This window comes from Lissotriton vulgaris, chromosome 1_1, assembly GCF_964263255.1.
Source record: "Lissotriton vulgaris chromosome 1_1, aLisVul1.2, whole genome shotgun sequence".
NCBI classification, from domain to species: Eukaryota; Metazoa; Chordata; class Amphibia; order Caudata; family Salamandridae; genus Lissotriton; species Lissotriton vulgaris.
Genome location: NC_141685.1, coordinates 776203837 through 776219668, shown reverse-complemented (window position 1 = coordinate 776219668; position 15832 = coordinate 776203837). Strand labels below are relative to the sequence as shown.

At 47.0% G+C, this 15832-nt stretch overlaps 1 protein-coding gene across 1 annotated transcript in view; it reads right to left on the bottom strand.

Moving 5' to 3' along the window:
• PRG4 (proteoglycan 4) overlaps nt 1-15832 on the bottom strand; it is a 486064-nt gene that overhangs the window by 52728 nt on the left and 417504 nt on the right. The window contains exon 24 of the mRNA XM_086956081.1: nt 6516-6722. Within this exon, the coding sequence (XP_086812207.1) occupies nt 6516-6722 (207 nt within the window). The remainder of the gene's footprint in view (nt 1-6515; nt 6723-15832) is intronic.

Here is a 15832-nt window from a genome sequence, read left to right as displayed (position 1 = left end):
GGCATTGCGTCAACAGAAACAGAAACATTGCCGGCGTTTGTGCCTTTCAGCGACGCACAGCCTGTTGGAGAATCCTCAGCGCAGCAGAAAGCCACTGTTGAACAATTGTCAGCAAAAGACTCAAGACCAGAACAATCAACTGATCAGCAGGACGCTGTCTCTTCAACGGATCCTTTGTTCGACGAGCAGACACGTCCCGGGAAACACCGATATTCTTTGCGATCTCGCACTAAGGACAAATAAAAATTTTTTTCTTGCTTTGCTGAAATTGACAACTGCATTATCCCCGTTTTCCTGTGATCAGTTTTGAACATTCGTATCACTGTGATTTGTATATATATATATATATTGAGCTTCCTCCCTTGTATCTTTTTACTTCCACAGCCGAGAGACTTTGTGCTTGTATATACATATTGTGTATTAAAGGCCGTAGGGCCGCGCGCGTACTTCCTTCTGGACAGTAGGTCTTGACGCTAGGTTGAAGGCCGTCGGTTCCTAGGAACTCCTAGGGATTGACTATTGCTGCACAGAACGAAGTGCGTCAAGAAACGTTGCGGACGGTCGTAGGGAATGGCATTCTCGAAGCTGAATGATTTGGAAGGGGCTCAAGTCTATAGATTCAAGCTGCAGCAACTCAGTCGTACCAAATGTTTTATATTCCAATTGTTTGTATTGTTTTTGACTGCTTCTGCATTATTGGCGGGTGGGGTGTACTACACGATGTCTTATTTCTTACCTGCTACACCTACTCCTACTTCTTACCCTAATCTTACCTCCACTGCTTCTCCCCATTCCTTTCATATGTTACCAGAACACGAGCAGGCTAGACGTGTAGAATTCCGCAACAATTCCTTTATTCAGCTCCTCCATCAGCATCAGTTAGTGGTTAACACTACTAATTGTTGGGTGTGTGGGTTGATGCCACATACTACGGATAAGGGAATTCCATATCTGGTGTTACCGTATAGTTCCCAAGGGTCAGCTCGAGCATTTCAAACAATGTTTCGAAGCGCACTGGGTTTCCACCCCATTCGAGAACCACGTTCCCCCTACTCTGGCCCTACCTCGTATCAGAAGCCTTTGTCTATAGCCATAGAGGATTTAGATAGTGAGATCTATGATCCTTCGCTTATTCCCGAAGAAGAGGTACAGGCCTATAAGGTCCTAAGTAGAGGTGAATATAGTGTGTTCACTAGTGAAAAGCAGCTTAAAAGCTCGCCTCCAATATGGGTCGTACCCCACACTGGTAATTTTTGTCTTATGGGTCGTGGCCGAAGATCGCAAGCCCGACTTGGAGCAAGTGCTTGCACTGAAAATTACATTCTGCCGATGTTCTCGTCCCCTGTGTTTCTGGCTGCCAAGGGTACATACTTTATCTGTTATGATCGTGCATACACATGGTTGCCTGCAGACTTCATGGGCTCATGTTTTATTGCAAATCTGTTGCCTCCGACGTTCACTGTAGATGCCGATTATCATAAGACTAGAGTTGTACGAGGCGTAATTAGCGAAGAAGACACTGCCGGTCAAGAGGCAGGAGACTTTTTCAAGGGTTTCCTCCCGTTTTGGGGACCTATGGTTAACAGTAGGAACCTGAGACAGTTGACTCGAGTAGTAGAATCGACAGCTAACATTACTGCCAGTGCCCTTGGTAATATCACCACGGAACTTCAGGCGGAGAGACTTATGACGTTACAAAACCGTATGGTTTTAGATGTCATTTTAGCAGATCGCGGTGGGGTATGTAAGGTGATCCATTCGAGCTGCTGCATTTTCATTCCAGATAATGCTCCTACTGTCTATCAAGCCATCTCGAGGTTGCATAAGATCTCCGAATCCATACACGTGGATGTAGGGGATTGGACACTACTTGGATGGTTTTGGGGCCTGATGTCGACTTGGGGTTGGAAAATTCTGATGATCATTGGAGTTGTGGTAGTGTTCCTGTTCACGTGTTGCCTTTGTGTGCAGTGTGGTCCTGCCTTATGTGGCCTTTGTGCTACAACGTGTATGAGACAGCCATCTGTTACCAAGGGGACTCGGTTGGACAGAGCTATGCTACAGCAACATCTCGATGGTCTGATGAATATCGAGTATGATTCCGACTAGTGCTTGCCTACATGAGGGCAAAAGGAGCGTCTGAGGTTCCGTGACAATTGTAAGTGGTGTTTTTGACTCGCACGAATACGGTCGAGTCTGGTATCTATGAACCGCAAATGATGAGTTTAGTAAGTGTGCGCAGTTTCGCTGTGCTAACTTAAACCGTTCGTTTGTTATGTGGGTTTTCCATCTGTACCCACGGGTTCCATCTTAGATACGGCATCCATTTTGTCTCTTGCCCTCAAGTAGCCAGCGAACGGACGTTGTCCGCTTCGCGACCCTGGGACTCCCAAGATATTTGCGGAAGACACATGTTCTTTGTGAGTGTCTTTATGACAAGGGGGATGCTACTGTAAGGCAGATGGCGCCGCTCGAGGCTCATCTTGCCGCACGGGCTTATTGTCTCAGCCGTGCATCTCATTAGGCACGTCCCTTTGATGCCTGTATCTCGTGTTTCCCGATACCTCCCCTTTTACACCCTTTCCGATCTCCCCACTGTCTCCGTCTTCCTCTGCACCTGTCCTCGTTCCTATTTCGATCTATTTTACTGCTGATTGGAATTTGCTAATGGTGGGAAGATGGCTTTTACAGTTGGGAACCGCCAAATGTTTCCGCACTTATGTTCCGGACCTTGTGTGTTTCAAAGTGACCAAAGCGACCCCTCTGGGGGATAATTGTGGGAACCGGGTTGTAAACCTTTGTGTATCATGTTATCGTATGGGTAAAAACTGTATAAAAGGAGCGATCCACAGAACCAATTTGAAGCAGTCTCCCCAAGTTGCACGCTGTGTACTTGTCGTGATCTCTGTGTTCCCTGCAGCAAATAAACCTTGAATCTTTGACGCCGAAGGAAGTGTCCCGTGTCTCTGTGACTTGTACGCCGGACCAGGTTACCCACGAAGGTTTCAGGTGTTGTGCCCTGGCACCGCTGGGTCTTAAAGAACCCAGTCCTTCAACCCATCGGCAAACATATACTAGAGCAAAGCTCTGTGAGCTCAGTTACTGCCCTCCTGAAAATCTCCTTCCGACCGGGACGTCTACTAACTCTGCGGTGTTATCTTGCGGGTAACTTAATGTCCGGTCTCTCTGCAAACATCATGTTGAATTTGCACTCTTAATTTAGTCTTATGGGTTGGATGTGCTCTTTCTAACAGAGACCTGGACTCGAGCAGACAGCGAGGTGGAACTTGGGCTGGCTTGTCCTTCGGGATATAAAATCAGGCATAACCCCCTTGAGGGGAATAGAGGGGGAGGCATAGGGTTCATATTTAGGGACACTCTTGATCTTTCTCAGATGGAGGTAGGGAGGGTCCAAGGATTTGAACTTATGGGCTTCTCTCTTAAAGGACAGCAAGGAGCATTGCACTCCGGCCTACTATGTTATAGGCCTCCGGGTAATGCATTGTCCAGTCTTCCTGATCTGATTGACCTAATTTATGATCTCTCTAACACTCATTCTAGACTGCTTATTCTGGGGGACTTTATTTATGGCCAAATGGGCAGATGGACACAGCTTATAGAGAACTGTGCCAGGCATGTAGCAATCTTCAACTGCAGCAATTAGTGCTCTCTCAGACGCACTTGAAGGGCCATGCTCTAGATCTGGTCTTCGCGGAAACAACGCAGGTCGAGATCAGGGATATAGTTGCTCAATGCTGAACTGACCACACCTTAGTCCTTTTTTCCCTAGGTTTCCCCGCCAATTCTGCGCGTGAGTGCAGCACGGGTTCCGCCAAAACCAGCAGACAATGGTCTAAACTCCTAAATAGTGGTGTCCTACCTACTCTACTCTCAGGAGGTTTTTCCTTGGAGTGGAATGTGGAGGCGAGTTATTCAGGCCTATGTACGGAAATTACTAACTCACTGGACAAATTGGTACCTCTGCGGAAATCAAAAGTTAGACGAAGGCCTACCATACCGTGGTACTCTAACGATCTTCTCCATGTGAAAATAAGATGTAAACAGGCAGAAAGGGTTTGGAGAAAGCATTACGCAGAGCCTGCTAGATCCCTCTATAAACAAGCACTGCTGGACTACAAAGCCCAGATTAAGTGCGCGAAAGCGAAATATCTAGAAGATATGCTATTACAGGCGTCTAATAAATCTCAGACCCTGTTTAAAATAGTTAAAGATCTTTCTAAGCCAACATGCGCAGCCAATAACATTCCAGCTTCACAGTCTCTCTGTGATACTTTGGCTGACGCATTTGAGGACAAGATTGCTACCATTCTGAGCGGACTCGCCAGTTCGGGTTGCTCATGTCCCCAGCCTTTGGCTGTTCATGTACCGCTTTCCCTCCCTGATGGTCCAAGTTTGGAAAACTTTGTCCTCCCGCCGTTTGAGGATTTTTGCTCTCTTGCAAACTGGGTATCCTCGGGCTCTCCCCTTGACCCGCTTCCCAATAAATATTGGAAACTCTTCCAGGAGGAGCTCTTTCGCCCTCTCTACTCCATCTGCCTCCAGTCCTTTAGCACTGCCACAGTGCCGGAGTGCTGGAAGCTGGCAGTGGTTTCTCCACTCTTGAAGAAGCCTACACTTGATCCAACCTGCCAGGCGAATTTCCGGCCTAGATCGCTGCTCCCCTGTCCTGTTAAAATCATGGAAAAATTGGTGACCCAGTCTCTATCCAGCTTTCTGGAAAAGAACATCTGTTTGGATGTGGCTCAGTTTGGCTTCCGCCCAGCGCACGGTACGGAGTCGGCGCTGGCGGTCGTGTTAGATGATTTACGATCAAGGGTCGATGCCAGTCGGGCAGCCTTTCTAGTGCTGCTCGACATGTCGGCCGCTTTTGACACGGTCAGCCGCCCCATCCTTATCAGTCGGCTGGAGGAGATTGGGGTAGCGGGATTGGCATTGGACTGGCTTACCTCTTATCTGCAGAATAGACATCAGGTGGTAGCGCTACCTCCTTTTAAGTCTGGGATTAAGAGAGTAGGGCAAGGTGTACCCCAGGGCTCAGCGATCAGCCCAATCCTATTTAATCTGTATCTTCGCCCACTAATCAGTCTTATTAAGTCCTTTGGCATCTCAGTGATTAATTACGCTGATGATACTCAGCTCATCTTTTCCCTTGAAGGACTGGCTGAGAACTAATTCACTCCATTTTAATGGCTCAAAAACGGAGGTACTATATTGCTCATCTAATCGTACCCCGCGCCCTTTACCAGCTGATTTTTGGCCATCCGCTATGGGCACAGTGGTGGCGGCGGATTCAGCCCGCAATCTGCGAGTGATGTTCAGCCCCAATCTGCAGATGGATGGATTCGTTAACAAGACCATTTCCACTTGTATGCTGCTATTACGCACTCTGCGAAAAATTCTCCCACTTCTCCCTGCGCAAACTAGGCTGGGGGTGGTGCGCAGCATTATCCTAAGTAGGATTGATTATTGCAACGCCTTACTCCTGGGCGGACCTACTACTCTACTTAGTCAGCTGCAGCGTGTTCAGAACATGGCAGCGAAGCTTGCTCTATCTAGGCCTCACGCCGCTTCCTCCTCCCTAGCACTAAAAGATCTTCATTGGCTACCTGTCCAACAACGAATCTGCTTCAAAGCTGCCTTCCTGGCCTTTAAGGCTCTGCATGACCAAGGACCTGTCTTGTTGCAGAAACTCTTTTTGTGGTACCATCCAGCAAGACAGCTTCGTTCTTCCTTGGCATGTCTGACGGTGGTTCTGAGAGTTCGGAGAGCATGAATGGGCGGCCGTTCCTTTAAATACTCAGCCGCCAAACTCTGGAACTCCCTCCCTCTCTCTTTGCGGAGTATGAAGGATTTGCCATCCTTTAAAAAAGGTTTGAAAACCCACCTTTTTCCTAGAACAGCATAATGTGGTGGCCGCGAATCTGGTTTAGTGGAGTCAAAGCGCCAGGATGCCCTCTGGGTGACAGCCCGCGCTATACAAGTGTACAATACATACATACATACATACATTTATTAAATTACCCCAAAATATCTAAAATGGGAAGGCTTAGGGAATATTCATATATCATTTGAAGAAACAGAAGGCAATGTACCCTCCTTATACATTTTTTACTAATAGGGAGTTGCACATTTCAGGGCCTAAGCACAAAGGCATTTAGGAGTACTTTAAAGGGTACTCTTGTGTAACAACTTCATGTACTTATAAATGCTTTTGTGATTCGGTCCCACAGTTTAAAACATATCTGTATGAATTTCATCCACCATTTACTGCTCCATTCAACACAGATTGACATAAAGGTTACTTCCTCTTATATTAATAAAGAAAACAAGGGTTGATAAATTGGCAGATGAATTTAACCTTAGTTAAAATACAAATCTTTTACGCAACACTGAAGCAGAAATGTTTTAGAGTGTCACTTTCATTGATTAAATAATTGTCTACCAATAAGGAAAGTCCCCCCCCTGTTTGTTGATGATTAAAGAAAAATGTATACCTTTACCTGGTTGAATGATATATCTATTTCGTACGTTGGTGTATATCCGCTTTTCCACTATTCTTCTTGTATAAAGGTCGCGGACAGTGCGATATCTCCCATTGTGATTTCTGTGGGTGTAAACTGGGTAGTGCAGCTTCGGGCGTGTGGTTCTATCACATTTCTTTGTTGGTTGTTGCTTGTAGGTGTATTGCTGAACTGTCCCACCTGGAGATATAAAATATCCTGGTTATTTAATACGGTCTATTTGTAGAGAAATACTTATGCATGAAGAGCTGTGTAATTTGAACCGACAACCCTAAAAGGCAGCACAGCTGTCCGGTTTCTAAAGACATATTGTAGGCTTATGAAGATCATAGAAGGCTTGCTGCTGGCCCATAACTTACCACTGGCTAGCTCTACTGTCACTTTCATTTTCCTTCTTTTTAGATCGAGCCTAGAGTCAGCGCACATGCGCTCCTTCTGCAAGACGTGCTGTACTGGAGTATGGATAAGAAGCCCTGCCCACTCTCCACCCATTGTCATTGGCTAATGTATTTGCCCTTCATAAATGAAGGCTTCCCATTCAGTAATTGGCTTGTTAGTTCCTCCTTAGTACCGCCTTGTCTTCATTTGTAACCTCCAATAGCTACTGGCCCTTTTACATTGGTTGTTACACGGCATGTGTTAATTAGTCTGTAAGCACTATTTTCTTTGAGTTTTTCGTACTGTAGGCAGGACGTGCGCTGCTTCAGCTGGAACCGCTTGTGTTCTTTTAAGCAGCACAGCAGCGCTTTATCTTATATATGTGTTTTTAAATTAACAACATGGGTGCCAGCTTTCTCCTTAACAACGCACCCGCTTTCAATAACAACATGGGCCCTCATGTCTGTTTTTTCCCCTCCCACCTCCTCCACGAGACAGTGTACGTTATATACATATACTTGGTTTGACCGTGTGGCCTGTTCAACTTTACGAGACTTCTAGTTGCACTATTTGCACAGGTAACAAATAAATGTTTTCAATCAATGGCCTAGGGGGAGTGATTCCACACACCAAAATACTGATTTCAGAAAAGATCGCTATTGAGGTGACCTTTTTCTTTGACACAACTTTACAAAAATATACTGTAACAATTCAACTGAACAAAAGCGTTTTCAGGTGAAATCGTCGCCAGTGCACTGTGTACTATTCCAGCTCTGAAACAACTAGCATCATACTGATGTTTCTTCAACTTCTGCCCTCCCACCCCAGCTGCTAGCCCCTCCCGCCCCTCATAAATTCTGCACTACTTTGCAGCCTCTAGTACTCCTGCGTGATCCTCTCTGCCATTTTATTTTTGTTAAAAATTGCGACGTGCTCTTTTTTTTTTTTGTCCTGTTGCCCTTCAAACGTCTGGAGACACTCGCTGTGCGCTCTCCCATCGTGCCAGGGCCTATTTTCTTCGATGATGATGATGGCTACGATAATGGCAGAGAGCAAGCGGACTGAATGATGCCAATCCACTGGGAGTGTACTGTTGGCTTTCATTTTGGGAACAACGCGGAGACCCACTGTGGTGAAACTATGCAGGACCCCAACTACCAGAAGGCTTAGAGGCCCACTGTGGGCAGGACATTTATATAATTTAAAACGAGGAACTGCAACTCTGTTCGTTGTTCCCTGGCTGTGCCTGTGACCAAGGGCGTGTGAGCCCAAAACGCGTTAGGCTTCATTTTATGGCTTCAAGCTGTTTGTCATGCCGACTGCACCTTCATTAAAAGATTTCTCATTCACCCGTGAGGCTTTTTCCAATTGAGGGCAACCTTTTTTGGGGATGTGTATATATATATATATATATATATATATATATATCTGCGATACCTCGCAGCACTCCACCATTCTGGCGAAAAAACAAGGCATGGACCACTTCTTGTAGTTTGCAAATTTTATTCACCCCAACAGCTAGTCGTGACGCGTTTCGGCCGTCCCTGCGGCCTTGGTCACATGACGATGCCATAAACTCAGCCTCTTTTTAAAGTGCAAGTGCTCACATGTGCAAATGGAAATAAGAGATACTCTGTTTTAAATACGTTGGATATGGTGTCTCATATATAACCGTATGAATACGTTGTAAAGACAGTTTTAGACAACTTCCTGTGTTGTAAATAATTTGTACTTTGGTCAGAAAAGCATTGTTTCATCAAACATTGAATTGTATATATATTGGCGAGGGGAGACTATCCAAGCGCCTTGAACCACAGGAGGGGCGCCTTGAAAACACAGGACTTCCAGTCCCAACAGGCACCGAGACATTTGGACTGCCCATTAGGGGCGTGCCATTGTTACAAGAAGGGCTGGAACCTGCACTCCCGTGATGTGTTCGCCTTTCCTCTGAAGAAGAAGGCGGGTGCCTTCGAAACGCGTCAGGAACCAAACGGCGAACTGGGCTTGATTGAATTTTCCTGAGCCCCTTTGCTATCCAAGCTTACTGTGGAATAAAGGCGTTTTGCAAGAATCTCCCCGCGAGTTTGGTAGTGTTTTGGCACGTGAGCGCTGATATATATATATATATATATATATATATATATACTACCTACTGGCGTCTCGCCAGTAGGTATATATAGTTAGGATTTTTTTGTCTATGGAACTTTTGAAAATTCTATGTCTAATAACTTTGGCGTTTGTGGACGGAATCGGCTGAAATTTTCAGGAAAATGGCACATTTTGTTTCCGAGCAGCTCTTGAAAATTTGGGGGGGTTTCGTCAAGGGGGGGCCGAGAAAAAAGGGGGGTCCCAAAACGCGTTTTCCCCATGTTAATTTCCATAGGGTGGTTGGCCTCACTTTTAGCTCGAACGGCTGAATGGATTTGCACGAAACTTGGCAAAATTGTAGGGACTGTTAGCCCGATGTGCCTTTGCTAGGTCTCAATATATGTGCTCCAGTGGATTTTGATAAATTAACGTTCAAAACAAGATATATATCTGTAACAGCGCTCCGGGCTGCGCTCCGGTCCGCTTACTTTTCGCGAAACGGAACTTTGCGATGCGAAGCTGATTGGCTCTCCGGTGTCTGTCAACATTCTAAACAGTCCGGAGCGGCCGCCATCTTATCTCTCGGTAGGATCGAGAGAGAAGAAGAGGTGAAAAACGAAGGGGGAATTTAATGAAAGGGGGCAAGGTAGACCCCTCTTGACCCCCTAGGAATGATGTCGGGGTTATTAAAGGGTCCCGTGGGGAAAATAAAAAAAAAATGATTTTTCACGGTAGAAGCGCTTCTCGGGCCGCGAACTGGGTAGCGAAACGGGAATTCGCCATTTTGTAGCGAAACGGGAATTCGCCATTTTGTGTTTCGTTTTAATTAAATTACTAGGTATAAGGGGGTGCGGGAGACGTATCCTGATCCCTTATGTTTTCTGAGGGTGGCTGAGGAGGCTCATATATGTTGATACATGTCTTCCAGCGGCAGTGCGTGTTTTTTTTTTTTTTTGCTGCGTGACGTCTGTTAACGTTCGATTCGATGGAAATCAGGAAGTGTTGACCGCCAATTTGTCACTGCGATAAAATATTTTGTTATAAATGAATCCTTATTGATAAACATTGTCTGCGCCATCTTGCCTTTTTTCCAATGCCACAATTTTGTCGTGCACGGCAGCCATTTTAGATGCCAGGCCGGTCCCAGGCTATCACCTAGCCCTGCGGATGTAGTTTATGGCCCCAGCTGTAGAGAATCCAGACATACCAACCCTCCCGATTCAGGCGTGAGACTACTGATTTCAGTGCTAGTCTCCCGCCTCCCGATTTCTGCAAGCAAAAACCCGGGGGCATATTACCAACAACTAGCGATAATTTTTGTCTCTAACTTGTTCAGAGACAAAAATTATCGCCGCACATCGGCGATTTTTATCGCAGATAAACCTTGCTATTAGCAAGGTTTATCGCAAATGCGATAAAAAACGGCCGCAATGCATGAATATCGCTGAAAAGTCAGCGATATTCATGCATTATCGAGCAAATGCTCTTAGCCATGTTATCCACCTCCCATTGGATAACATGGCTAAGAACTGCTCAGGGCAGGTGTTAGCTTTTGGAGATATTCGCGCTTAGCGCGAATATCTCCAAAAGTTGGTAATAAGAGATAGCGATGTTAGGGACTGTTTCCAGTCGCTAACATCTTGGCACGCCCACTTTGCATGTCATTAGTGATAAATATCACTGACATGCAAAGCGGGCCCAAGATGGTCGCTATCTCCTTTTAGCTGTCACTAACTGGTGTTAGCGACAGCTTGGTAATAGGGAGATAATTTTATCTCCGCTTTCTTGGCTTTTTAAGCCAAAAAAGCGGAGATAAACCCCCTTGATAATATGCCCCACAATTCCTCGGGGGTTTCAGGTGACAGGGCTTGGTATTGTGTTACGTGGTAATTCTTCCAGGAAACGTCAGAGGGTCGATGCAGGGGTTCTAGAAGGGGTGATAAACCATTTAAGCCTCATGAACAAGCGCATGGTCTTTTAAAGATCTGTGAAGTACTCGGGGCGGCGGTGTATGTGTGTGTCCTCTTTCAGGAGCGGGCGGGGGGGGGGGGGGGGCACTGCCAGCAACTTGCCAGGCAGTGTTCAACACTTGCATCACCCTTTCTCTGCCTGCTATTGCGCTCCATGCTTCGGAAAGGTAAGAAAAAGAACGTGCATTTGAGTTTGAAATGTCCGATCCTGTAGCAGTACACTTGCAAAGCCCACACATGACAATAACCCGATTCAAGGCCCCATTCACCCGATTTTTTAAAAATATATAGCACTCCAACAAAGTAGGATTATAAAACTTTATTAACTTTTAAATATAACGAACGGAACAAAAACTGTAAATACATTTAAACATTTTTTGACAAAAAAAACAACAATGGTCAGAAGCTGTCTTTTGTGCGAATAGTCCCAAGGCAGCACAACGTGCTGAGTTCTGGACGGCACCCAGGTGATGTCACCTGGGTGTCGCACTGGTTTTTGGTTTCCTACAATGCAGCTCAGAAAAACAGCGTGAGGCGTCCCGGGTGGTGCGGGGGGAGACCTCGTCAGTAGCGGTCTGAAGTGCGAATAGTCCCAAGGCAGCAGAACGCGCTGAGATGTGGATGGCACCCAGGTGATGTCCAGTAAACTGCCGCACTGGTTTTGGTATCCTACAATGCTGCTCCGAAAATTGGCGTGGGGCGGCCCGGGGGGGGGCGTGGGGGAGGCGGCGTGAACGGGCCTCCCCAGGTGGCGGCCATCCAGCTGAGTTGCGCCCGCTCTTGCGGCTACAGCGTCTCGCTCACCATGTAGTTGACTTCTGCCCACTCTTGCAGTGCAGCGATAGGCGGCTGCCACAGGACTCTCAAAATCGCGGACGGCTCTTCGGTTTTGGGCCTGGTCCACTAAAATGGCCCTGGGACACCTTGGAACTCGGACGCTTGCCTGCTAGGGCTTGGGCTCCATTCTCGAAAGCGTCCCCTCAGCCGTGAAGATTCTACAAAAGTCTTGGGGGCCCTCGACTCCTACAGGCTTCCGGTGGGGAGCGGCTGCCATGATTGCTCGCGGAATGACCACGACGGAGCCACGAGATGGTGGTGCTCTCATGCTGACGCCAGCTTCAGTCTGAAACATCCAGAAACAAGGTGGGGCTTTCATCGTTTGGGAAAAAAAAATGTTCTAAACCAATGAAAAGTGTTATTTTTAGGTCATATGACCAAGCCTTCCATCTTTAGGAAACCAAAAGTAAAATGAACCAATGAAAAGTTTTATAAACAAGTCACATGACCTGTTATGTGGCATAGGGCTACAAAAAGCGTAGAAAATCCGTTGGCACGTGAGGCGGCGTCAGTAGCGGACCGATGTGCGAATAGGCCGAAGGCAGCACAACGCGCCGAGATCCGGATGGCACCGAGTTAGTGTCCAGCAAGTTGCTGCACTGGTGTGGCTATCCTACAATGCCACGCCGAAAATCGGCGTGGGGCGCCCCATTGGCCTGTGAGGTCGCGTCAGTCAGTGGGGGCTGTGCGTCTCCCCCAAGATGGAGGCTCCTCGGCTGCAGTGGGGCGCCCCTTATCTTTTCACTCGCCGTCCAACTGAGTTGCGTCCGCACTTGCGGCTACAGTAGGCCGAAGGCAGCACAACGCGCCGAGATCCGGATGGCACCGAGGTGGTGTCCAGCAAATTGCCGCACTGGTGTGGCCATCCTACAATGCTGCGCCGAAAGACGGCGTGTCCAGCTGAGTTGCGGTCACTCTTGCGGTACAGTGACTCGAACGCGCAGAGATCCGGATGGCACCGAGGTGGTGTCCAGCAAATTGCCGCACTGGTGTGGCCATCCTACAATGCTGCGCCGAAAGACGGCGTGTCCAGCTGAGTTTCTCCCGCTCTTGCGGTACAGTGACTCGAACGCGCCGAGATCCGGATGGCACTGAGGTGGTGTCCAGTAAGTTGCCGCACTGGTGTGGCCATCCTACAATGCTGCGCCGAAAGTCGGCGTGGGGTGCCCCGTTGGCTTATGAGGTGATGTCAGTAGTGCACCGATGTGTGAATAGGTCGGAACCAGCACAAGGCGCCAAGATCCGAATGGCAAGTCCTGGATGTTGAGTGCCATAGTTGAGAGTTCTGAGCAGTGCTTGTAAGACTGTCTGAAGCTTATTTGCACCTGTTGCAGCTTCACTATTGCTCTGGTGTGGCCAAAGGTCGCACATGACATAGGCGGCCGGCTCCCGAGGTCCGGCTGAACTTTTTTCCTTTTCATTTTTGCTTCTTGTCCCACAATCCGTTTCAACTGAAGACACGACCAGGTCCCTGAATGTGTGCAGGGGGATGTTATTGATTGAATCAAAATGGCGGCTTGACACAAAGCTGACTCAAGCGTTGCTGTTGATGCTATACAGACAAAAATTGGTTTTCAGTTTGTACATTCTTCAGGATTTTTTTTTCCATCCAAGGCTGATTGAGAGTTTGTAGAAAAATGGCTTCAGATTTTCCACATACTACTCTTCAACATTCTTCCTAAATATAACAATGTGAGACTCACTAGGAGAACGGCTGTTTATCTTTCCTTTCAAAATGCTGCCAACAATATTTTCTGAATGGAAGACACCATCTTGTAGCATAAAGGGCCGAAAGGGGTTCTGGTCTGGCCGATGGTTGGTGGAGACATTTTGACTATATCTTGGACCTGCCCGGCCTCGCCCAAAATGGCGCCGGTATAAATGGGACTCGTAACTCCTTGTTGTGTACTGGTTGAACAACTTTGATATCACGAGATATGAATGCAGTTTTGATGCTCATGGCGGGCGGGGACGAGAATTGATTGAATATTTTGACATCCCTATTGATATTAAGTTCTGATGTGTTATTGATAACTGTAGTATTGTAAGTTCGAATTAACGTCACCCATGGTACTTGCCTGCAAATGTATATCTAGATGATTTTTTTGTAAGTGGCCCTGTCGTATTTTAATTACAAAATGTACGTCCACCGATTCCGCAACTGTTAGACACCTTAGTTCTTGCAACCTAATGGCCCGCTCGTTACGTTCCTCTATAATGTAAATGTCTCCTCATCATATACGATTTCAGTTTGCTCCGTGGCCGGCCCACGTGGTTATAGGCCCGTATTTGTATACTGACATTTTCAAAATAAAGGTTTTTAAAACAAAACATGGTAGTAGTATTTACATTGGTAAAGTTTTTACTTTTAGTCACTGTTTTCGAATCAGTAAAAGGCAAGTAAAATAAAGCAGTCCAATTACATGACGGATAAAAGGTATAATATGTAGGAACGCAGTAAAGATAAATGGTCAAGGGCAGTTGTGTTTTCCACTCCTGCAACATAAAGTGATCGATAAGAATCTGATAATCAGGCGTATCGGCGACTAAGACAGCAGGCCGAGTCTCTTTTACTCAACGGCTCCGTCATGGAACGAAGAAACGCCCTTTTTCTCGAAAAAGGAATATATTTTACTTGCAGGACAGTTGTAAATTTTCCGGCGAAAGTACATTAGCCTGGAATATTATAATATATATGTTTAAAAAAAAAAAGTTCAAAATCAATAAAAAGCGTATTTTTTAGGTCATATGACCAAGCTTTTCATTATTAAAATAACAAAAGTAAAATGAACCAATAAAAAGTTTTATTAACAAGTCACATGACCTGTTATGCTTACGTTACGCGCTGCGCGCCGCGCCCCGGATCACTTCCGGGTGCGCTAACGCGGCTTGTCATATAACGCATTACGCGACAACGTAGGTCAAGAATATAGTCAAAATGTCTCCACCAACCAGCGTTCGGAACACAACCCCTTTCAGCAGTCCAAAAAGTTCTGTAAAATGACAACAGAGGGGACAGGCAACAAGAACCATCAGTCAAAGAGGGGAGGGCAAGTTCTTCTCTACCGGGTCATGTTGGGGCTATACCGGAACTGATCGAATTGGTAGTCTACAGTGTTTCTGGATGTTTCAGACTAAAGCTGGCGTCAGCATGAGAGCACTACCATCTCGTAGGTCCGTCGTGGCCATTCCACGAGCAAACATGGCAGCCGCTCCCCACCAGAAGCCTGCGGGAGTCGGGGGCTCCCAAGACTTTTGTAGAATCTTCACGGCTGAGGGGACGCTTTCGAGAATGGGACCCAAGCCCTATCAGGGAAGCATCTGAGTTCCAAGGTGTCCCAGGGCCATTTTAGTGGACCACGCCCAAATCTGAAGAGCCGGCCGCCATTTTGAGAGTCCTGTGGCAGTCGCTTATCGTTGCATCGCAAGAGCGGGAGCAACTCAACTACATGGTGAGCGAGACGCTGTAGTCGCAAGAGCGGGCGGTAAACAGCTGAATGGCGGAAGAGGCACAGTGTAGCAAAAGCGGGCGGAATGGCAACTAAAACGGTAAAGGGGCGCCCCACTACAGCGTGTCTTCAGGTCAAACGGATTGTGGGACAAGGTCCAGAATAGAAGAGTCATCAAAAGGCAAAAAGTTCCACCGGACCCCGGGAGCCGGCCGCCTATGTCGGGGGCGATCTCAGGCTAAACCGGTGCTATAAGACTTGGGGAGGGGGTCGGAGCCAAGCGTCTTCTCCGAGTCCGTGCCATCACACCGCCCCTCGGGGGCCTCCGTCAAGCGGTTTAGGGAGGTACCATATCACATTGTTTTCAAATGCAGTCAGGACCCCAAAAAGGACCCTCACTTACTTTGAGAATAGTGAAGCTGCAGTAGGTGGAAATAAGCTTCAGACAGTGTTACAAGCGCTGCTCAGAACTCTGAACTATGGCACCCAACATCCAGAACTTATGCCATTTGAGAATGGCAGTGACATCGAAGCAACTCAGGGACCAAAACCATTAACTTACTTTCAC